The sequence below is a fragment of the Hyla sarda genome, chromosome 4 (genome assembly GCF_029499605.1).
Source record: "Hyla sarda isolate aHylSar1 chromosome 4, aHylSar1.hap1, whole genome shotgun sequence".
Lineage (NCBI taxonomy): Eukaryota > Metazoa > Chordata > Amphibia > Anura > Hylidae > Hyla > Hyla sarda.
Window position 1 is genome coordinate 364,711,375 of NC_079192.1, and position 25,680 is coordinate 364,737,054.

The 25,680-nt window shown below is 44.8% G+C and overlaps 1 protein-coding gene across 2 annotated transcripts in view; it reads right to left on the reverse strand.

Annotated features, from left to right (window-relative positions):
- The window catches only part of GABRG2 (gamma-aminobutyric acid type A receptor subunit gamma2), a 193,790-nt gene that overhangs the window by 64,509 nt on the left and 103,601 nt on the right, over positions 1 to 25,680 (reverse strand). For both annotated transcript variants that reach the window (XM_056516664.1, XM_056516665.1), the window contains exons 3-4: positions 21,815 to 21,882; positions 16,671 to 16,891 (exon numbers count right to left, since the gene is read on the reverse strand). In XM_056516664.1, the coding sequence (XP_056372639.1) occupies positions 16,671 to 16,891; positions 21,815 to 21,882 (289 nt within the window). The remainder of the gene's footprint in view (positions 1 to 16,670; positions 16,892 to 21,814; positions 21,883 to 25,680) is intronic.

The window sequence follows — 25,680 nt, forward strand, 5'->3', positions numbered from 1 at the left end:
CAAGACTGCACGAAACACGTCCCCATAGCAGTTCCTTTTTGCTGCGTATAAATTTTATTTAAAAAGAAAAATAATTATGAGTTAAGATTAAATGGATCCCCTTCGGAACAAACTCTTTTTGGATTGGGGGTATAAGATTGTCACAAGAAAGGTAATGTGAGACAGCTTCTAGGCCCAGATTGTGGTTGATAATAGTGTAAAGAGATGATATATCCATGGTTATAAATTTAAAATGATCCTCCCATTTGATCTCTAAAATTGATTTAATAAAATCAGTATTGTCCTTTAGAAATGAATTCAATTTAATAACATACCTCTGTAGAATGATGTCAATACAGTGGGATAAGTTTGAGGTGAGGGAATTGATGCCCGATATAATCGGTCTTCCCAGTGGCTGTTTTATATATTTATGTATCTTGGGAAGATGATGAAAAATGGGGAGAGCGGGTTTCTGTATGAGTACATATTCAGCTTCCTGTTTGGATAGGGCACCTTCTATGAAATAGTGTTTATTTGTTTCAATTGTTATATCCAATATGTTATATATTTATTCGAGAGTACTTGCGGCCTACAATATGTAGGCCGCACCATCCAGTGCCTTCGCAACCGTATTAACAAACATCGGAGCAACATCAGTTTAAATTACCAATTGCACAGTGTTTCAAGACATGCCTCTACTCGCCATTGTGGTAATTTTTCGGATTTTACAGTGACTTGTATTGATGTCCCCCAAAGGTTCAATAGGTTATGTCAGCAGGAGAATTTCTGGAAATTCAAACTACGTACTTTATTCCCCTCAGATCTTAATGAATGTATAGAAAGCAACTTATAATTAATATTGTTTTTATCTTCTCTTGATTTTTATCATATTTATTTATATAGACTTATAGGCTAAATACCTACATATTTATATTCTTATATATGCAATCCCCACTTTTTACATATATGCACTCCAAATGTTATCTCTATTTATATCCAGCCATGTTCTAACTACAGTATATTTTATTTTATGTACCCATTTTACTATATTCATCCATCTATTTATAATTTCATGCAATATTTTATTTATTTATTCACATGCAACAGGTTTTACATTCATATATTGTATATACTGAAATGATCTCCATATAACTCCATCCAACCTAAATAGGGATACATAACATCAATCACACCTCTACCTATTTTTGTTCCATTCCTACAGTCTTTTTATATCCATATACCTTTTCTTTCACTGCACCCGGCTTTCCCAGGGGCAGATATGCGAACACAGTATTCACTACATGCTGCACACAGCAGACACTACCTTTGTCCACGCCGCTCTTCTCTATTGGCTGCCGGAGCATTAGCAACGCGTCCTTATCAACTAACTCCTGCTTACCAGCGAAGTTCTAGCGTGCCGGTGTTTATCACCGTGACACACACAAACACTGTGAGAACATGATTCAAGCCTCTTTCCCATGCCTCCCGGACACAATTCTATATTATACAACAATTTATATAACAATCTCCTCAATCTTACAATAAACCCTGTCTTCTCTCTCTGCTGCTAATTATATGAATTATTCTGCGCTCCCCCCTCAGTCTCTTGGCTGGTTTTTATGTTCATTTCATTAACTTTATACTGTTATGTAACTCTGTGACCCTTCACCTTTGCACCAACCTCCATTTTGTGTACTAATCACCATGTCTATTTAAACCCCCTATGTGTTATGTTATGCATGTACCACTGTCAATCTGAAGAAGGGGTTGTTTCACCCCGAAATGCATCATTGCTGTATCGTTGGACATCCAATAAAGTTGATGAACTTCACCACTTTGTGACCTGAGTGTGACATTTCCTACTGGGATCCTGAGCACCTGCTGCCAAGGTCAATTTTCTCATCCCTTTATCTAGTACTTAGGTACTAGACTTTCGTGTTGACAAATATTAAGATCAACTGTGACAATTTCCAGCAGAACGGTTCAGTGAGGAGACTAGAACTAGGATGTAATCTATTTACACTAGCTAACTGAGTCACTGTCACTAATTAACATTTTACAATAATTAAACATACCCGGAGGGCATTTACTTATGTGACAAAATTGTTGCTGCAGATGTTTTGTCTTTAACCCCTTAACGACAATTGACACAACATGGTGCTGTGGTACTTAATGCACCATGACAAACATTTACGCTCCGCCATGAACGCTAGCAACCGTCCGGTGCTCGCGTCATGCGTGGCAGGTCCTGGCTGCTATCAGCAGCCAGGGACCCGCCAGTAATGGTGGACATCCGCGATCGCATGGATGTCCGCCATGAACCCCTCAGATGCCGTGATCAATACAATCAATACTGCGGCACTGCGATACTTTGAATGGATGATCGGATCGCCCGCAGCACTGCCACAGGCATCCAATTATCCAGCATGGCGGCCATAGGCCCCCTCACCTGCCTCTGGCTGTCTCCAGAGGTCTTCTGCTCTGGTCTGAGATCGAGCAGACAAGAGCAGAAGATCACTGATAACATTGATCAGTGCTATGTCCTATACATAGCACTGAACAGTATTAGCAATCAAATGATTGGGGGACTATTAAAGTGTAAAAAAAATGTGAAAAATCCCCTCCCCCAATAAAAATATAAATCATCAATTTTTCCCATTTTACCCCAAAAAAGCATAAAAAAAGTCTGAACTATCAAAATATATTGTTAATTATGCTAATTATGCTGTACGGTGAACAGTGTAAATGCTAAAACAAAAAAGAAAATTCAAAATGGCTGCTTTTTTGTCACATTTTATTCCACAAAAAGTAAAATTAATAAAAAGTAAAACCTAAGCAAAAGTGGTACCAATAAAAACTACAGATCAAGGTGCAAAAAATGAGCCTCCATACCGCCCCGTATATGGAAAATGTAGAAAGTTATAGGTGGTCAAAATTGGTCAATTTCAAACATACTAATTTTGTTAAAATCGTTTGAGATTTTTTTTTAAGTGGTACAATTATAGAAAAACATATAACAAGGGTATCATTTTAATCATATTCACCAACAGAATAAAGAACACATATCATTTTTACCATAAAGTGTCAGGGTGAAAACAAAACCTTTCAAAATTTGCTAAAGTGCAGTTTTCTTTTCAATTTTCCCCACATAAATAATACTTTTTGGTTTGCGCTACACATTTTATGGTAAAATAGGTGATGCCATTACAAAGTAAAATTGGTGAAATAAAAAATAAGCCCTCATATGGGTCTGTGGATGGACATATAAAAGAGTTATGATTTTTAGAAGGTGAGGAGGAAAAAACGAATATACAAAAATAGAATTGGCCTGGTCCTTAAGGGGTAATATTTTCAGTCCATTAATGTGTGACAAGATGCCATGTATTTCTGGTAGAATGAACTGTCTGTATTACATTTTCAGCATTTTATATAATTGTTGAAATGCCTGTGTTCTGTCAGTTATATTGATGGATGATGACTGACATTCCACAGAACTGAATTTGAATAAATCAGTCACAAATCTGTTACTCACTTGGTTGCTGTTGCTCAAAGGCTTTGTCAACATCAAGTTATGTTTTAACTTTTAAGGACATTTAGAGCAATGGTCTGCAATCTGTGGCTCTTTAGCTGCAATATGTGGCTCTTTATCAAAGGTATGGAGAGTTGTGCACTCCTCGCTGGTGTGGATCGCAATCCAGCGCTGTGGGGTGGCTACCTGTCACAAATTCACGGAGGGCAGAGGAGGTAAAATCAAATGGGTTTATTGATTAAAGATATGCAGAGACAACGCGTTTCTCAAGGATCCCCTTGCTTCGTGAGACCTGACAAAGCAAGGGGATCCTTGCGAAATGCGTTGTCTCTGCATATATTTTATTCAATAGACCCAAACGGCTTTACCTCCGCTGCCCTCCGTGAATTTGTGACAACTGAAAGGTGAGTGTGCAATCTCACCATTTATCTGATAGCAAGAATCAGCCTATGTGCATTTTCTGACAACCTCTAAGGAAACGTTTACACTTAGAGAGTGCCTCTTTTTCTTTTCTGTTCCCTTTCTATACATGTATCTCTTTAGCTGGTGTGCAACTGTAACCCCCAATGGGCCCTGACAGCCACAAGCTACCTCTGACAATGCTGTGAGGCCAAGAAATGGTTAAGCTCAGGTTATTGTGCATAACTACCATTGCAATGTTATGAAACAAGGAAGAATGGATTGGCCTAAGGGAGAGCCCCCCCATTTTAGTAAGGTATGGGGAGATCAGGGCATCCAAATAGAGTTGTATCATGGTTTTCTTTTGATAGGGCAAGACAAACACAAATATATCTACCATAAATAACACAAAGGTAAATCTGATAACTTTACTTTATTGCTATTACATGGATTAATGACACAAGTGTTCATGTGTATTTTTAGGGCCCATAAATGTAGTAGAGGGATTTCTCCCTCTCTGGAGCTATAGCTGGAGAAGTGATTACAAGCCATGGCTTTTACTTTGGTGTACTTATGTAAGGTTGTGTTCTGAGACCTCTTCCATGACACTCTACTGGCCTTGCTGATTCATTCCTTGAGATATCAATGGATATACTGGATTTCTAATCTTAATAAAGATGGACCACAAATCAACATTTATGCTATTGTCATTCCTAGGACCTTGCTGCCTACTTATATTTGACACTGGTCAGCTCCTTTAGCCTAACTTGCACTGCAGACAGGCTTTTGCATACTAGTAAGCGCAGACCAACAGCAAGCTTTGTACGCATTACACAAAAGTATACTATGTACCACCAATTGGCTATAAGAACACAGCACTACGCACACTCTAATGGCTCTTTCCTACAGCATTATGATGCCGTGCTTTAGAGTCACAGGACATGTGTTTCCCCATTAACATCAGACAGTTTCCAGGCCCAAGCTATCACTTGAAAATGAATCCAACCAGCTGACAGTTGAGTAATGAATCAACTCCACTCCTGGCTAGTGTGGTGGTGTCCGGCAGCACCGCTAAGTACTGCAGGCAAGCGGCCCCATGAACTTCTGTTATTTAGACAGGACAGCACAATATGCCCCTGGGATCAAAAACTGGAATTTCAAACTGTGCTGATTACTTCACATTAGGCTTCAGAGGGTAATGGCTCTAACACATCCATCTAGGACTGTTAGTCTTCATCAACCTCTGTATTGTATATATTGGTCCTGATAAGAGCAGCCAAGGCTGTATCCTTTTAGGATTTATTCATAATTCTACATTTTATACAAGCTTGTGCTAATACTGCATTATTGCAAAATAACCATACCCAGATGGCATGACTACTAACCTTTTCCTAAGGTTTTTCTTCCATCAACAAAATGTTTCCACCTATGCTGGTCTCTGGCTGTTCTCTTGCACCTCTTTTTCTACTGGAGTGATGGGACGATATGTTATTTCATAGGGGAAGACTAATCCTCTTAACTGGAATTCACTGAAATTATACATTCTGATATCCATATCTCAATGTACTTTCACTTCTTGTAGAACTTCTGTCTTCTTTGGTTAGACATTGAAGCATCCAGAGGGTGATAAGCCCCCCACCTCCCTCCTTCATCAATGCCAGTGTAAAATTAACTGCACCATCACTCCCCCCACCACCCACTCACACACACACACACACACACACACACACACACAAACACATACCATATGCAATATCTATAAGCTAAAAAAATTATGCAGCAGGTTTAAATTGCAGTGTACCATGTAGACTATTATAAGCCTCTACATACAGTAATAGTCATACAGTTACCCACATATTATCAGGACATAGTGACTACATATTGACTACATATCTCCACCATACATAGTGCATGACATTTGTGACCCACACAATGTTAGTGTTTCAAAAAAAATTAAATAAAAAACAGCTCTGAACTATAATACTTGACAGGATGATCGGTGTACACTTGTAAAACAGTGATAACAATTATTTGTAATAGATGTGTGTAATATGTGGACAGATCTTCCCTTGAAAAAGTTTTGATACTTTAATGCATTCTATGTTTGTAACTGTTCTTGTGTTTCAAAATTCTAATAAAAAGATTGTAAAACATTTAATATAAATAAAAAAATCAAAGACAGTAATGGTAAGATAAAGAAAATTGGCATGACAATCAATTTCCCTGGTAGGCCCAAGGCACATCAGTCTTGAACTGGTTGAAGGGCAACTCCTCCACTGCCCTCTACATTCCAGCAGTCGGTGACATCTCACTCCTGCAATCCTGCCAACCACACCAAGTGTGACACTTGACAGGTCTCTCCTGAAAACTCCATGTGGGATGCCCAATGACACTGGGCCTCCAAAGGTAACACTGAAACCCACACCACAGTTTTTTTGCAGTGTCAAAACACACCATTCCCCTCTACTGCCAGACAAAGTGGTGACATCTGACTGTGCCATTTTTGGCCCGTTGACAAGCAGGGAAATTTCCACAAGAAAATTCCACTTACAGCAGACTCCTGTTGATTTTAATAGCAGTCTGTATCAGAACTTTCATATTGAGATTGGATTCTACCGAAAGATTGAACATGGAGTTGGATTCTGCTGTTAAATTGCAGTGTTGACGTGAATGGGACAGAATTTACTGCCTGCAGCATATTGTGTTGATTCTAGAAAATACACAGCAGCACATATGCATCAAAATATGGTACGTGTGACCCTACCCAGACCTGATAATGACTCTTAATGAGGCCAGGAGCAACATGTATATGTATTATGTAGAACTAGTGGTCCCAACAGGAAGAGAATACTGGCAGGAGGCCAAAGGAAGCATTACATATACATACGGTTGAGAACATGAAACACAGAGAGGAAATCAGTGGTGGTGGGGATGAGAGTAGCAGTGGTGACCATGGTGGTGAGTACTGACGCACTGTGTTGAATTGTAAATGTCAAACATTGCTTATCTTTTACAATGGAATACTTTTCTAGGACTGATGACTCAGTTTCTATGTTCAATCTAAAATAGCGCTTTGTAGGTTGTTACAAATATAGATACACCATTTAAGATACACATTATTACACATTTTTCTGTCTAACGCCAAATTAAGTAACATCAAATAATAAAATGATGATTGATAGGTCACTAAACTGAAATGTGCAAACTGACAGCACAATAGAAGGGGGAGTGTTAGCCGTGCAATGGGAGCATCCCACTGTTCCTATTGTGAAAAGAATACCATGTTGTAAAGTTCTATGGATTTCAATGCATATACTGTAAGTTCTGGCACATGTTTTCGTTAACATTGAGGAAGCCTTATCAAAATCTGTGTAGAGGAAGAGTGGTGCACTTGCCCATAATAACCAATCAGATTGCTTCTTTCATTTTTTTAGAGGCTTTTTAAAAAAAAATTAAAAAGCAACCTGATTGGTTGCTATGGACAACTGCACCACTCTTCCTCTTCATGGGTTTTGATAACTATTCCTTATTGTGTGCAATTGCTGCAAAATTGCAACTGAAGGACAACAGGATCACATGACAATAGTCTTGCACCAAAGCATCGCAAAGGAGGAATGTTTATTTGATTGTGTGTACTTGTGTGAAAGGTATATATCTTCATGGGGAATTCTGCGTTGGATCATCCCTATCTGCTACTGGAATACTTCTTTAGGGTAGAGTCAAACACAGCATCTGCAGCGTATTTCATGTGCAGATGTGGCACCGGCAGTCACAGAGTGGCAGAGCGAGCTCCTTGCTGCGGCGGGCCGGAAGCCCAGAGTCACACAAACACACAGAGCTACCCGGCAGGGAGGGAGGGAGTTTTGCCATTGCCGGTTTTTAGATAGACTTTAATGGCCATAATTTATTTAAAAGTGTGCCCCTTTCAGTAAATAAAGTGCAGTGAGCACAGTAACAGTTTTCCATAAGACTAGCGTATAATACTCCTGTCCTAACAAATCTCCCCCTTAATGTCTGATGATGGCTGATCACAATAATCTTTTAGGGTACGTTCACACATACAGGATCTGCTGCATATTTTCTGCAGCTGATTTTGCTACCCATTGAGATCAATAGGTAGCGAAATCAACTACAGAAAATATTATAAGATATATATATATATATATATATATATATATATATATATATATATGAGGAAGCACAAACAGATAGCTCTGCACAAGCTTCTATACATCTAAAAGAGTACCTGTCATCAAACCATATTTTCTAAACTAACTCAGATTACATTCCCTAACTACTCCTAACAGTCTTCCTGCCCTTAATTTTTTTTTCAAAGCTTTAAAAAGCTCTGTATCACACCTTTCCCCTTGCTCACATTGTGTGAGCTCCCAGCAAGAGAAAGTGGGCATACCCCACCAGGTACGGCATCACTGAAGCCTGTGAGAGATGTGCCTCGCCATGCCCCGCATGCACTTTCTGAGTTTGGTCTCCTGCCAGGCCGGGAGGAGACAAGACTAACTGTTTGGCTTGCACAGGGAACATAACAGAGCCACCTAGTGGCCATTTTTTTTCAATCACATTAAAAACTTATAAAGGTTGAGAATTTTAACAGCAAGTAAATGTTACGCCTAGCGCTCCGGGTCCCCGCTCCTCCCCGGAGCGCTTACGGCGTCTCTTTCTCCGCAGCGCCCCGGTCGGTCCCGCTGACCGGGAGCGCTGCACTGTCATGGCCGTCGGGGATGCGATCCGCACAGCGGGACGCGCCCGCTCGCGAATCGCATCCCAGGTCACTTACCCGTTCCCGTCCCCTGCTGTCATGTGCTGGCGCGCGCGGCTCCGCTCTCTAGGGCGCGCGCGCGCCAGCTCCCTGAGACTTAAAGGGCCAGTGCACCAATGATTGGTGCCTGGCCCAATTAGCTTAATTGGCTTCCACCTGCTCCCAGACTATATCTGATCTCTGCCCCTGCACTCCCCTGCCGGATCTTGTTGCCTTAGAGCCTAGTGAAAGCGTTACTGTGTTTGTCCATACTGTGTACTTGACCTCCTGCTATTACCTTATTGACTACGATCCTTGCTGCCTGCCCCGACCTTCTGCTACGTCCGACCTTGCTTCTGTCTACTCCCTTGTACCGTGCCTATCTTCAGCAGTCAGAGAGGTTGAGCCGTTGCTAGTGGATACGACCTGGTCACTACCGCCGCAGCAAGACCATCCCGCTTTGCGGTGGGCTCTGGTGAACACCAGTAGTGACTTAGAACCGGTCCACTAGCACGGTCCACGCCAATCCCTTTCTGGCACAGAGGATCCACCTCCTGCCAGCCGGCATCGTGACAGTAGATCCGGCCATGGATCCCGCTGAGGTTCCCCTGCCTTCTATCTCTGATCTCACCACAGTGGTCGCCCAGCAATCCCGACAGATCGCCCATCTAACCCACCAGCTGTCGGAAGTGTCCACCATGGTGCAGCAACTTCAGTCGCAACTTCTGCCTCTGCTACAGCAGCAACCATCTCCTCCGCCAGCTCCTGCACCCCTTCCGCAGCGAGTGGCCACTCCTAGCCTCCGCTTGTCCCTGCCGGACAAATTTGATGGGGACTCTAAGTTTTGCCGTGGCTTTCTTTCGCAATGTTCCCTGCACTTGGAGATGATGTCGGACCAGTTTCCTACTGAAAGGTCTAAGGTGGCTTTCGTAGTCAGCCTTCTGTCTGGAAAAGCCCTGTCATGGGCCACACCGCTCTGGGACCGCGATGACCCCGTCACTGCCTCTGTACACTCCTTCTTCTCGGAAATTCGAAGTGTCTTTGAGGAACCTGCCCGAGCCTCTTCTGCTGAGACTGCCCTGCTGAACCTGGTCCAGGGTAATTCTTCCGTTGGCGAGTACGCCATACAATTCCGTACTCTTGCTTCTGAACTATCCTGGAATAATGAGGCCCTCTGCGCGACCTTTAAAAAAGGCCTATCCAGCAACATTAAAGATGTTCTGGCCGCACGAGAAATTCCTGCTAACCTGCATGAACTCATTCATCTAGCCACTCGCATTGACATGCGTTTTTCTGAGAGACATCAAGAGCTCCGCCAGGAAAAAGACTTAGATCTCTGGGCACCTCTCCCACAGTCTCCGTTGCAATCTACGCCTAGGCCTCCCGCCGAGGAGGCCATGCAAGTGGATCGGTCTCGCCTGACCCAGGAGGAGAGGAATCGCCGTAGGGAAGAAAATCTTTGTCTGCACTGTGCCAGTACCGAACATTTCCTGGTGGATTGTCCTATCCGTCCTCCACGTCTGGGAAACGCACGCTCGCACCCAGCTCTCGTGGGTGTGGCGTCTCTTGATTCAAAGTCGGCTTCTCCACGTCTCACGGTGCCCGTGCGGATTTCTCCTTCAGCCAACTCCTCCCTCTCAGCCGTGGCCTGCCTGGACTCTGGTGCCTCTGGGAATTTTATTTGGGAGTCCTTGGTGAATAAATTCCGCATCCCGGTGACCCGTCTCGTCAAGCCACTCTACATTTCCGCGGTCAACGGAGTCAGGTTGGATTGCACCGTGCGTTACCGCACGGAGCCCCTCCTAATGTGCATCGGACCTCATCACGAAAAAATTGAGTTTTTGGTCCTCTCCAATTGCACTTCCGAAATTCTCCTTGGACTACCCTGGCTTCAACACCATTCCCAAACCCTGGATTGGTCCACAGGGGAGATCAAGAGCTGGGGTATCTCTTGTTTCAAGGACTGCCTTAAACCGGTTCCCAGTACTCCCTGCCGTGACCCTGTGGTTCCCCCTGTATCCAGTCTCCCTAAGGTCTTTATGGACTCTGCCTGCCATAAGAAGTGCCTCTCCCCCCCTCCCAGTCCAGTCAGGCAAGCCTCGGTGCCTCCTCATGGCCCCCGTCCTGGTGTCACACTGCCCCGTGCCAGGCCTCGCCCTCTGCCCTCCCTCCCCATTCCCACTCCTCCTGTACTGCCTACCGTTGAGGAATCCCTCCATTCTTTCCCGGTGTCCTCATCCCAGGGGAGGCAGTTACCGGACAAAGAGAAGGGGAGACCTAAGGGGGGGGGTACTGTTACGCCTAGCGCTCCGGGTCCCCGCTCCTCCCCGGAGCGCTTACGGCGTCTCTTTCTCCGCAGCGCCCCGGTCGGTCCCGCTGACCGGGAGCGCTGCACTGTCATGGCCGTCGGGGATGCGATTCGCACAGCGGGACGCGCCCGCTCGCGAATCGCATCCCAGGTCACTTACCCGTTCCCGTCCCCTGCTGTCATGTGCTGGCGCGCGCGGCTCCGCTCTCTAGGGCACGCGCGCGCCAGCTCCCTGAGACTTAAAGGGCCAGTGCACCAATGATTGGTGCCTGGCCCAATTAGCTTAATTGGCTTCCACCTGCTCCCAGACTATATCTGATCTCTGCCCCTGCACTCCCCTGCCGGATCTTGTTGCCTTAGAGCCTAGTGAAAGCGTTACTGTGTTTGTCCATACTGTGTACTTGACCTCCTGCTATTACCTTATTGACTACGATCCTTGCTGCCTGCCCCGACCTTCTGCTACGTCCGACCTTGCTTCTGTCTACTCCCTTGTACCGTGCCTATCTTCAGCAGTCAGAGAGGTTGAGCCGTTGCTAGTGGATACGACCTGGTCACTACCGCCGCAGCAAGACCATCCCGCTTTGCGGCGGGCTCTGGTGAACACCAGTAGTGACTTAGAACCGGTCCACTAGCACGGTCCACGCCAATCCCTTTCTGGCACAGAGGATCCACCTCCTGCCAGCCGGCATCGTGACAGTAGATCCGGCCATGGATCCCGCTGAGGTTCCCCTGCCTTCTATCTCTGATCTCACCACGGTGGTCGCCCAGCAATCCCGACAGATCGCCCATCTAACCCACCAGCTGTCGGAAGTGTCCACCATGGTGCAGCAACTTCAGTCGCAACTTCTGCCTCTGCTACAGCAGCAACCATCTCCTCCGCCAGCTCCTGCACCCCTTCCGCACCGAGTGGCCACTCCTAGCCTCCGCTTGTCCCTGCCGGACAAATTTGATGGGGACTCTAAGTTTTGCCGTGGCTTTCTTTCGCAATGTTCCCTGCACTTGGAGATGATGTCGGACCAGTTTCCTACTGAAAGGTCTAAGGTGGCTTTCGTAGTCAGCCTTCTGTCTGGAAAAGCCCTGTCATGGGCCACACCGCTCTGGGACCGCGATGACCCCGTCACTGCCTCTGTACACTCCTTCTTCTCGGAAATTCGAAGTGTCTTTGAGGAACCTGCCCGAGCCTCTTCTGCTGAGACTGCCCTGCTGAACCTGGTCCAGGGTAATTCTTCCGTTGGCGAGTACGCCATACAATTCCGTACTCTTGCTTCTGAACTATCCTGGAATAATGAGGCCCTCTGCGCGACCTTTAAAAAAGGCCTATCCAGCAACATTAAAGATGTTCTGGCCGCACGAGAAATTCCTGCTAACCTGCATGAACTCATTCATCTAGCCACTCGCATTGACATGCGTTTTTCTGAGAGACATCAAGAGCTCCGCCAGGAAAAAGACTTAGATCTCTGGGCACCTCTCCCACAGTCTCCGTTGCAATCTACGCCTAGGCCTCCCGCCGAGGAGGCCATGCAAGTGGATCGGTCTCGCCTGACCCAGGAGGAGAGGAATCGCCGTAGGGAAGAAAATCTTTGTCTGTACTGTGCCAGTACCGAACATTTCCTGGTGGATTGTCCTATCCGTCCTCCACGTCTGGGAAACGCACGCTCGCACCCAGCTCTCGTGGGTGTGGCGTCTCTTGATTCAAAGTCGGCTTCTCCACGTCTCACGGTGCCCGTGCGGATTTCTCCTTCAGCCAACTCCTCCCTCTCAGCCGTGGCCTGCCTGGACTCTGGTGCCTCTGGGAATTTTATTTGGGAGTCCTTGGTGAATAAATTCCGCATCCCGGTGACCCGTCTCGTCAAGCCACTCTACATTTCCGCGGTCAACGGAGTCAGGTTGGATTGCACCGTGCGTTGCCGCACGGAGCCCCTCCTAATGTGCATCGGACCTCATCACGAAAAAATTGAGTTTTTGGTCCTCTCCAATTGCACTTCCGAAATTCTCCTTGGACTACCCTGGCTTCAACACCATTCCCAAACCCTGGATTGGTCCACAGGGGAGATCAAGAGCTGGGGTACCTCTTGTTTCAAGGACTGCCTTAAACCGGTTCCCAGTACTCCCTGCCGTGACCCTGTGGTTCCCCCTGTATCCAGTCTCCCTAAGGTCTTTATGGACTCTGCCTGCCATAAGAAGTGCCTCTCCCCCCCTCCCAGTCCAGTCAGGCAAGCCTCGGTGCCTCCTCATGGCCCCCGTCCTGGTGTCACACTGCCCCGTGCCAGGCCTCGCCCTCTGCCCTCCCTCCCCATTCCCACTCCTGCTGTACTGCCTACCGTTGAGGAATCCCTCCATTCTTTCCCGGTGTCCTCATCCCAGGGGAGGCAGTTACCGGACAAAGAGAAGGGGAGACCTAAGGGGGGGGGGTACTGTTACGCCTAGCGCTCCGGGTCCCCGCTCCTCCCCGGAGCGCTTACGGCGTCTCTTTCTCCGCAGCGCCCCGGTCGGTCCCGCTGACCGGGAGCGCTGCACTGTCATGGCCGTCGGGGATGCGATTCGCACAGCGGGACGCGCCCGCTCGCGAATCGCATCCCAGGTCACTTACCCGTTCCCGTCCCCTGCTGTCATGTGCTGGCGCGCGCGGCTCCGCTCTCTAGGGCACGCGCGCGCCAGCTCCCTGAGACTTAAAGGGCCAGTGCACCAATGATTGGTGCCTGGCCCAATTAGCTTAATTGGCTTCCACCTGCTCCCAGACTATATCTGATCTCTGCCCCTGCACTCCCCTGCCGGATCTTGTTGCCTTAGAGCCTAGTGAAAGCGTTACTGTGTTTGTCCATACTGTGTACTTGACCTCCTGCTATTACCTTATTGACTACGATCCTTGCTGCCTGCCCCGACCTTCTGCTACGTCCGACCTTGCTTCTGTCTACTCCCTTGTACCGTGCCTATCTTCAGCAGTCAGAGAGGTTGAGCCGTTGCTAGTGGATACGACCTGGTCACTACCGCCGCAGCAAGACCATCCCGCTTTGCGGCGGGCTCTGGTGAACACCAGTAGTGACTTAGAACCGGTCCACTAGCACGGTCCACGCCAATCCCTCTCTGGCACAGAGGATCCACCTCCTGCCAGCCGGCATCGTGACAGTAAATAGCAAAGGAACAAAATATTATAAGTTTGGTTTGGTGACAGGTACTCTTTAAGGCCAGGCATGCACACAGCAGATTACTGTTAAGTGCTTACTGTATAGAACTAATTAGACATATTTTGGCCATCCATCCAGATATCAAGTGTATAGCTCAATTTCACATTAGTAGTATCCTTAGAACAACTCAATAATAAACCAATTTTAAACAGCCTTGTGCATAAAATTGAATTACAGTAAAGTAATTGTGGACTATACAAATCTTCTTCTGTATTCTTTTAATGGCCTTTCACAGTGGTATAGAGGCTAATAATTATAGATAAGGTTAAGCTGAAAGATGAGGCTGTAACATATCACCTGAACAATGGCAGTGATCAGAATCCTCTACTGATATTTACAATGAAGAAGCTGCAACACTTGTTAAGCGTAGCAGGCAAATGTAACAAAGTCCCATTTAAGTGGATGAATTGGAACACCAATATACAGACAAGACGCCAGTAATAATTATATAACTCAATATCTTAATGTCTTAAGATTTAATGATCTTTTAACCCTGGACTCCTATTTTTGCTACCAATGTCATAAATTCTAGATGTCAAACCTGCAGCTCTCCAGCAGTTGCAAAACTAGGACTCCTTGCATATCTGGAAAGCCAGCAGCTGCCCCGGCATGCTAGGAGTTGTAGTTTTGCAACAGCGGGAGAGCCGTAGGTTGGACATCTAGGTCATTAATGATAATCTTTTTTCTTGAGAGAAAAAATGGAGAACCCACAAACAGCTAATCTTCTATTTAGTCAGTTTTTTCCCTTTAATTTCATATGTCCACATAGGGTTTTAAGCTGCCTCATAGTTACCTGTGAATTGCTTAAAAAAAAAAAAGGGACCAAAAGCAAAAAAATTAATAATTTGTGTGTGAACAGAAAAAAGGGCTAAAATAAGGCTCAAATGGTTTTATAAGCAGAATTAGAAGTTATTTCTTTATATTATGAGACAATTTCAGGCACCTGTCAGATGTAACACAGATGTAACACAATACCTCAAAATACAACCAAACTTGTACATCTGCACAGACAATACCATGACAATCCATTAAGACAACACAGTTACTTCTGTACTTTGCGCTCTGAAAAACTCTACTATTATCATCCTAATGTAACCATCATCCTAATGTAGCTACCTAAAGTGCACTGTTATTTATATTCTTCTGTTTTACCATAATTGTAGTCATGATTCTGCCAACTTCATCCGTATAAAGTCCCTTATTGACTGTATATATGTACATGTATAGAATTATGCCCAATAACTCAGAATTGATTGAGAGTTGCACCGATGCAGTATTCATAGGCACACATCAGTAAAATAATATTAACACAAAAGTAAGGATTTTCTGATTCCATTTTAGAAGACCAAGTACAAATACACATAATTTTTTTCAAAAAAATTGCTCACTGATACAAAATTCCAATACTTTTATAATGTCATGTGACAGTAAGGGTGGCTCTAGACATTATAAAGCCTTAGGCAAAAGTTGAACATGAGGCGATTACTGACGCTCATTAAGATATTCAGTAGAGGAGGGGAGACCAGCACCACAAGCAGGCTTAATGTAAAAATACTTCACAAACCACAATGTACAACACAGCAGCAGGAGTCTCCATACAGGCAAATTCATGAAGCTCAGCCGATGAATGCAAGATCAAAATATAATATATTTCCGCAGTAGTTAGGTAGAGAATATCCTCCTATTAGTTAGAAATCCCTAGTAGGTGAGTAATCCTCCCCTATTAGATAGAAGGCTCCAGTAGGTAGGTAATTTCCCCCTATTAGGTAGAATACCTTAGCAAGTAGATAGAGAATCCCCCTTATTAGCTAGAAGTCCTCAGAAGATAGGTAGGAAATCACCTTTATTAAGTAAGGAATCCTCCCATTTTAGGTCCCTTTCACACTGCCATTGCACCCCAGCAGAAAACGCCCATTAGGATCTTTTTTCGGCATTTAACATCCGTTATCTGGACGGGGCACAGTGGGCAACAATGGGTCCCAACAGATCCCATTTACTATTTTGGGGTCTGTAGCGTAGCGAGAGAAAAAGATGTTGCATTATGTATTTTTTTCTCCCGCTATCCTTCCCTGTTTCCCTGATGTGCATTGCACTGCCGTGTAGGTAGGTAGGTAGGGGATCCTTTGTATTTAGGTAGAGAACCTCCTATTCAGTAAATGCCGCATTATGTATTTTTTCTCCCGCTATCCTTCCCTGTTTCCCTGACGTGCATTGCACTGCTGTGTAGGTAGGTAGGTAGGTAGGGGATCCTTTGTATTTAGGTAGAGAACCTCCTATTCAGTAGATGCTGCATTAAGTAGTTTTTCCAAAAGAAAATAATGAAAATCCAACTCACTTTCCCTCCACTGCAGCGCAGGTCCTGCACCACTCCATGTAACAGAGCAGGAGATGAAAATGGCCTTATTGGTGAGTGTAAGAAAGGTGAGAGGGATTCTTTTTAATGGTCTGCAGGTATTTGGATGGGTACCAGGACATCCCTACATACAAGTATAATATAGTTTTATAATGCCATACCTTAGTGTGTAAAGTACTCTTCCATCATTCCATATCCTAAGCATTCTATTAGGTGTAGTTATCCAGTGAGCATCCGCTTTCTTTGAGTTGCGAAAAAATGTGTCTGGAATCCAAATCTTTCCAACCATATTACTGTTTAGTCGAAGCACTTTTATGGTGTTATTGAAAGTCAAGCGTCTGTCATACCAGGTTTGTGCAAAAAATATATCAATGGTATATTCCTGTAAATGCATAAATATATAGTTAGATAAACAGAAGACAGGAAAACATGGACCATTTTTAATTTCTTCATGGATGGCAATAGAATATTACAGAATATAATATCAAGGCCAGCCATATTAGATTAATGTCAGCCAAAGCCACCAATGTCAACAGGACCAACCGATCATTTTATGTGTATGTGTCCTCAAACTCTATTCTGACAGCAGAAGTTAAGAAAGGGAAGGACCCAGCAGCTGGTTATAAACTTGTCCTCCAATAGGTGGCAGCAAAAAGCAAGCCCTCTTCTTTTCAGAAGAAGCCCAACTTACAATTTTTTTATCCCCCCCCCCCCCCAGTGGAGCATGCATGGCCTTTAAGACTTCACACATTAATTACGCAAATTTCTCATGGAAAAACGATACCTCTTTAGTCCTATGAAAAAAACGGGTTACTCTTACTTTTGGAGAAGATTCTGGCTTGGCTGATAATCTCCAGTCATGTTTGAAGGCTCTTTAATGGAAAAACAATGACTTGCAAAAATATTATCGCCAATAGGGGGCACCAAAGAAGGGCAAGCTCTCACTCTTTCTGGAAACCACTTTGTACAACTTTGTTTTTCCCAGTGGAGAATTGCTTTATAGTCTCTGGACAGCAACTTGGCACTCCTCAAGAGAAACTTTACCCTTTTAGCCATTTTTTAGCCTATGCCAGAGGTGTCTGGCAGCAGCTTACTCCTCTCTCTCATTCAGGACATGTACATGTGCAGGTATGCAAATTTAAACTGGCTGCTATTCTGACATGGAAAAAACAAACTGTGCTTATTTGATGCCTGATCCTTGGGTCACCAACGTGCATGGGCATTTCCTGCTTCTCAAGACAGAGAAGAGGAAGCACTGGCAGCAGAGAAAAATAGCAAGCAAAGGTATAGGAAGCATAAGAATTATTTATTTTATTTTAAAATGACACCCTGGACACTTATAATCTCTTGAGGAAGAAGCGTGGGGTGTACCTGTATGCCCTTGTCCCGTTCCCCTTCTATGATGCACGTTTAGGAGCTGAGCAGGGTGGTCCTGCATGGCTAATGCCGGGCATCACCAATCATGGTGATGCCTGTCATAAACCCTTTAGACGCCACAATCAAAGTTGATCGCAGCATCTAAAAGGTAAAAAAAAAAACGCTTCCCGGCTGCTCAGCAGTGCTGATCGGGACCACCATGGTTTCCCAATAAGCTAAAAGGATGGCGGGAAGACCCTTAACTGCCTCCTCGCTGTCCGATCAATAACACTGATCACTGCTATGGCATAGCATTGAACAGTGTATTCAATCTGAAGATTGCATGTAATAGTCTATGGGGACTATAAAATATGTGTTTATAATATATTAGACACAAATTATTAATATCATTTCCTAAATATTGTGAAGATATTACTGACGTTATCCGCCCCATCACCATGTTATTACCCCTACCCCACCCTCATGTGTTGTCAGTAAGTAGCCATTATGGATTATTAGGCTATGAATAAATAAATAATTTACATTTTGGAATTTTGGACCCTTCAACCCACCAGGGTGTAGGGAATGTCGAAGATAAAGCAAAAAACAAACTAAAAAAAGTTTTGAAAATCTTGAAGTAAAAATTTCAAATTTTATTGAGATGGGCCTCATCATCAGAAAGTGACAAATAAAGTTACAAAGTTCTTTAAAAAAGATCATTGTGGTCGGGTAACCTTAATCTTTTGAGTTGATAAAGGTCAGTAGAATTTTCATAAAACAAGGTTACTCTAGAACAAATCTACACTCGCGAAGTGAAGGCCCCAATTCTTGACTGTTTTTTTGTTAATGTCTTAACAGGATGGCGGAGGATTCGGAGATGCTTCGAGACTTTCAGAAGCTGTCTGGGAATTTCCTTTGGTGGCTCTTATCTAGAACATTCAAGATAAATTCCTCACATTTTATACAAATGTCCATGGAAGTCCAGTTGTGAGGAAGCCTTTTGCGAAAGGAATGATCATCTGCTTCGTCTTTGGAGACAAAGATCAGGGGGACACTGGAGCAATCCCAATGCATGACCTCCCGGTACAACATCTGTTTCTTCTGTGCTTGGGAGAAAGGATCATTGCTTCCAATCAACACTAGAACTTTAAATGGGTACTCCACCCCTAGACATCTTATGCCCTATCCAAAGGATAAGGGATAAGATGTCTGATCACAGGGGTCCCGCCACGGGGGACCCCCGCAAGTAGCATGCAGCACCCACCTGTTACTGCTCCGGAAGCGCTGGAGGGTCTGGCTCCCGACCACAGGGACGGAAGATAGTGAGAACTTCTCAACTCTGCCCCCTCAATGCAAGTCTATGGGAGTGGGCGTGACGATCTTCCGTCCCCGTGGTTGGGAGCCAGACCCTACAGCGCTTCTGGAGCAGTAACAGGTGGGTGCTGCACGCTATATTGCGGGGGGTCCCCAGTGGCGGGACCCCCGCGATCAGACATCTTATCCCCTATCCTTTGGATAGGGGATAAGATGTCTAGGGGTGGAGTACCCCTTTAAAGAAGTTGACTGGCAGATGCATGCATTGTTTGAAAGCCACCAACATCTCAACATTACAATCGGGGTAAATAGTCCTGTCACATAACTTCCAGGAGAGCAGCCCGGTGAAGAAGAGTCTTTTCTGGTAGCAGCTTGAACAAGTCTTGTACCAAGGGAAATCTTTACTTAATGCTTTCGCCAGTATCTCAGTTTTCACAATTTCGCTTCCTTTAGGGATGAACTCTGAGATGGTGAGGGGTAGGCGAATCTTTGGCGTATGCCGACTCTGCCTAGAGCTGCAGCGTTGGAAGGAGCTGTCACAGGAGTTTGACCTCTTGTGGGTGTATGATGTCTGTTCACAACTTGACATACTGTTCCTTCTTAGGTCCACTCGGGAGGACGTTAGAACAGGGAAAAGGACTAATTAGTGCTGCTTGACATTAGGTAAAAAAAACTTGTGTTCAGGTGAGGATTCAGGGCCGAATTCAGGGTGCCAGCTGATTCTGCCATAAATTTCATTGCCCAGCGGATCAACGACAGGAAGCATACTCCACTTATTCCCCGTTCGGCAACTGTAAGAAGAATATTCATGCTGCACAGAACACAAGCTGCTGGAATTTGAAATTCTTAATCTTGCACTGCATTTCTGTGTACATCCAAGGTTGATCTGAGAGTCTTGGAAGATTTAATCTTGAACATCAACAGGTCATGAAAGCTTGGCTCTTCCTGGGATCATTCCTTTAGCATTCTCTCTGATGCCGGTTTCAGTGTATGTGTATGAATCAGGTCCAAAATGGTGAGGAGACTGACCCCATGACGAAGCTCATTCATTACATTTTTCCACATGGTACTCCAGTTACCAGACATCACAATGATGCCCTCTACTTGTTATTCATGAGAATCCCACCTCCTCAAGCTCTGCTTGGAAATCTGTATGGTCCGCAGGACCTTGTAAATATCCTTAAATACAGCGTGTTGCATGCAGAAGACTGTTCTGTAGTCAGTGGAAGCCTCCGATGGTACAAATAGTCTCTCAACACATTCCTTGATTATGTAATTCAGAGTGACTGCATGCCCCTGTTCTGCGAAAGGGCTGCTTCTGGTTGTGTTTAGGCCGAGCATATAGAAGAGTATGTTGTTCAGAGTTGTCAGTGAGAACTCACTCAATCTTACTGCTGAGACCCCAATCCAATATACGGTCAGTGGTGTATATGTAAAAAAAAAAAAAAAGTCCAGAATTGCACTTTGTCACTTTCTATACCCTAAAAAATGTATCAAAGATGATCAAAATGTCCAATCAAAACAAAAATGGTACCGATTAAAAATACAGATGACATCGTAAAAAATGAGCCCTCACGAATCCCCATATATGAAAAAATTTAAAAGTTATAGGGGTCGGAAAAGGACATTATTAAACATGCAAATGTTAGAATTTTTTAAAAGAAGTAGAAGAAAACCAAACCTATATAAGTTGGGTATCATTTATATCATATGGAATTACAGAATAAATAAAAGGTGTCATTTTTACAAAAAAAAATGCACTGCGTGGAATTAATAGCCCCCCAAAATTAACAAAATGGCGTTGTTGTTTTTTCAATTTTGTCCAACAAGTATTTTTTTTTTGCTTCACCGTAGATTTAGTGGTGAAATGATTGATGTAATTACAAAGTAAAATTGGTGGCACAAAAAACAAGCCCTCATATGGGCCCGTAGGTGGAAAATTGAAAGTGTTATGATTTTAAGAATGGGAGGAGAAAAAAACGAAAGTGCAAAAATTTAAAATGGCCCGGTCCTCAAAGGGTTAAATGTAACATTTATCTTCTGATCCCAGATGTAGGGAGGTGACTACTCTCAAGCAGGTCATCCCATTGTGTTATCAACATTCCATACATGTAAGCTAACATGAAAGAAAGGGGCCCATCCCTCAGGGCCAGCCTTACCATGGTCCCAGGTGGCACATTTCAGGGGCGGTCCCCGTATTTTTTGTGCCATTTTTGTGCCACCTTGGTAGGGCCAGCCCTGCGGCTGTGCCACTGCTGCTTACTGTTCTAAAGTGTCCACGGTGCTGCCGCAGCTAGAACTGCTTAATAGCGCAGCACCCACTTTAACACAGAGAGCCTGTGGCTGGCCAGCCTGGGTTTGACGAGGGACGTCGAGCAAGTGAGGATCCTCCGCAGACCTGCACAGGAGGATGTCAGTTACGTCACTCATCAGGCCACTGCAGGGAAAGTGCAACCTAATGTGGGCAGCACTCTTGGACCCAGGCAGCACAATGTCTTGGGCTGGCCCTGCCATCCCTCAATACACATGTAGCATGGTTTTGCAGATGTAGAAGTTAATGTTTTTTTTATGCTAAATGACAACAAAATATAGTTCCATTATATAATAATTTACAAAAGAAATTTACAATACTCACCATATTGATGGCATTTACTGGTCCAATGCTGTTGACATACATATCCGTATGTATAACTGTTGGCTTTACTGTTAACAAGAATAATGTAAAATATTTCAAAGTTATGCATTAAATATGATACGAGAAATGTATATCAATTTGATCTTCATTTTCATATAATTCATTGATATCACATTTTGAACAGTTGGAGTAGTCTGCATCATTTTATCTCAGCAAGTACATGATTTTCCCTTTGTCAGATTCATCTAACACTGTTTTTGAATAGACATACAGTATACACTGAAAATCTAGCCCAGACACATGTAAGTATTTACAATTGTATAGGTTGCGTATTGACATCTCTTGTAGGAAGAAAATACATAACATCTATAAGGTATACTTTTTTTGCATACATTTTTGTGGGATGACTCTGTTTTAGTACCTAAACATACTGATTAGAGATGAGCGAATCGAAGTTGACGAACCCGAATTCGTTATGAATTTCATGAAAAATTCGATTTGCAACGAATGCGAATATCGCCGCGTTTCTATTGCACGAATCACTTCATTAAACTCCATTTTACAGCGTTCCAGGCTATTGTAGAGCTAAGATGGCGGATCCACATGTGAGTACATGGGGCAGGGGATTATAGGAGGGCAGGAAACAGCGGCGGGAATGAAGGTAGGCGGGCTGACCCTGAATTACATGTGAGATGCAGCTTATCAGTGTTCACTGACCCCTATGATGTAACAGGCCCTATATAATTGGCGGCCATCTTGCCTCTCTTCATTTCATCTATGCAGTCAGATAGAGAGGACGGGACTGCGTGTGTGTGAATAGCTCATACCACAGCGTTACACTGCAACTGCTAGTCACATCAGCATTAGGGAAAGACAGGAGTGCAGAGTGCTTTGCTGTTCACACTGAGAAGGATCATTGATAGCTAAACCTCCTATTCACGTTATTGAGCATTGCAGCAGAGAGGGGCAGATAGCTGTCAGCTGCCTCATACAGATCTCCGAGCTGCCTGAACTTTTTCGAGGTGGAGAACTTATGTCCTCATTTTTCAGCACAATTGAGTTTATTTTTATTTGCTCCACAAATCTTCTGCTGCTCAGAATTGTGTGACAGAGTGCAATTTAGGGTTTAATCCCTGGATTTTTTTTTTTGTGGTGTTGCACTGTTGGGTCCTGCTGCTGTTCAGAAATACGTGATTGTTCAGTGGACTGTAGTGCATTTGTACCATTTTGTACCTGTTCATCTGTCAAGGGGCTGGCTACATACTGTGCAAGTCCAAACAATACTATTCACTGTCTTTTTTTTTTTTTAATAGTTTTTTCTGCATATAGTTATGCACATATAACTGCCCTCATCAGTGCATAGCGCATAGATACATTCAAGTATTGTACCATTTAGCACCTGTTAAGCTGTCAAGGTGCTCCATACCGTCAAAGTCCAAACCATAGTATCCACGGGCTGGTGTTTTTCAAAAATACAGAGTTTTTTTCTGCTAATAGTTAGGCATATTACTGCCCTCATCAGTGCATAGCGCATAGGTACATCCAAGTATTGTACCATTTAGCACCTGTTAAGCTGTCAAGGTGCTCCATACCGTCAAAGTCCAAACCATAGCATCCAACGGCTGATGTTTTTCAAAAATACAGAGCTTTTTCTGCTAATAGTTAGGCATATTACTGCCCTCATCAGTGCATAGCGCATAGGTACATCCAAGTATTGTACCATTTAGCACCTGTTAAGCTGTCAAGGTGCTCCATACCGTCAAATTCCAAACCATAGTATCCACCGGCTGGTGTTTTACAAAAATATAGAGTTTTTTCTGCTAATAGTTAGGCATATTACTGCCCTCATCAGTGCATAACGCATAGGTACATCCAAGTATTGTACCATCTAGTACCTGTTAATCTGTCAAGGGCCTACATACTGTTCAAGGACAGCCGTAAGTAATCACCTGCTGCTGTTCTAGACAAATACTGTTTAAAGAGTAGTGTAGCGTATTGTAATACCCTCATAAACACACTAAGTATGTCAGGCAGAGAAGTGCCAGGACGTGCACAGAGGAGTGGCAGAGGCCTAAATACTTCAGGCAGAGTTGGCGGTAGACTTGGGGCGAGTGGTAGCAGGAGTCGCAGCGAGAGGCCTGAGCTCCCTTTATCAGCCAGCGGTCGTGTCTCCACCAGCAACCCATCTGTTGTCGTGGATTGGTTAACACGCTCATCCACATCATCACAAGTGAAATCTGACACCCACAGTCAACAGCCGGTGGGTTCCTCAGACACAACCCTCAGTTGGCATGGCCCGGGAGCAGTCCCTGTCCTCCCATTGCTTTGTCCTATGCTGTTCTCTCTCCTAAAGAAGTGTCTTATGCTGTGGGTTCAGCTCCACTATTTACTGAGGATGATCTAATAGAGCACGGTCAGCAGCTACTGGACAGCCAAGATACTGGACAGCCAAGAAGGGGAGGAGACATGGGCTGCTTGCTCCGCTAGGCGGCCAAGTAGTGATGCGGAGAGTGACTTGGGAGGCGGTGTTGCAAGTGTTCAGGGTCCTGAAGCAGACATTGTTGGGGAACCTGAGGAGGACATCAATGACGTGCACACAACTGTTGATGATGATGAAGCCGATCGCAATCGGGAGCCGGGAAGGGGCTTCATAATCATCAGGATAAGAGAGTTGCAGGTTGCCCTTGAGGCAGCAAGGCGGTAGAACGGTTGGCAGACAGCGTGGTGGCAGTAGTGGAAATTCAAGAGCCAAACATGCCCGGGGGAGACCACCTGATTCACAGCAGCCTACCTTTCCGGGAGGTAGTGGAACAGGGGTTCCTGGAGACGGCGCCAGTAGCAGTCCATTAGTGCGGACTGCGGGTGGGAAAATCAGCTACTCGGCGGTGCGGAAGTTTTTCATAAGGCATCCGGAGGAGGTTCACGTAGCCACATGCAAGATCTGTCGGCAGAAGGTGAAGCATGGCCAGGGTCCCAATGTCGGCACCATGGCCCTGCGTCAACACATGCTTCGCCACCATAAAGCGGCCTGGGAGAACCGTGACTCCGATGTAGTGGTCCAGCCTGCTGCATCACCCAGTGGCCATCCGCTCCCTCTTTCATCCAGCCAAGGCTCCACCACCTCAGCCGAAGGGAGCTGTGTGTCAAACCCTCCTTCTGTCGCTCCTGCTTCTCCTGCTTTTAGTCATCCATTCCGCCAACAATCCATCGGCGAAGCCATGTCCAAGAGACAACAGTATGCGCCCACTCATCCAACAGCACAGAAGTTGAATGTGCTCCTGTCCAAGTTGCTGGTGTTGCAGTCCCTCCCTTATCAAGTGGTGGACTCTGCACCTTTCAGAGAATTGATGGCTTGTGCCGAGCCGAGGTGGAGAGTCCCAAGCCGTCATTTCTTTGCGAAGAAATCAGTACCAGCCCTGCATAAGTTTGTACAAGAGAAGGTGGGCAAGTCCTTAAGCCTGTCGGTGTGTTCAAAAGTGCATGGCAGCGCCGACGTGTGGAGCTGTAACTACGGGCAGGGACAATACTTGTCTAAATGTGGTTCCTGCACAGCCACAACAGCAACTTGGACAGGTCACACCGCTTCCTCCTCCACGCTCTCGCTCCCAGGCAGTTGGTCCTGTTACAGTGTGCAACGCCGCCTCCTCATGCTCCACCGTGTCCTCGGCCTCCACTGCACGTCCAAATTTTGTTGGCCATTCATCGTACCATGTGTGTAGGGCACGGCGGTGTCAAGCTGTTCTTCACATGGTTTGCCTTGGCGAACGGAGTCACACAGGGGAGGAACTGCTAAAGTTCATTCGTAAAGAAATCCGAGTATGGCTTACTCCACGAAATCTGGAAATGGGAACCATGGTGACCGACAA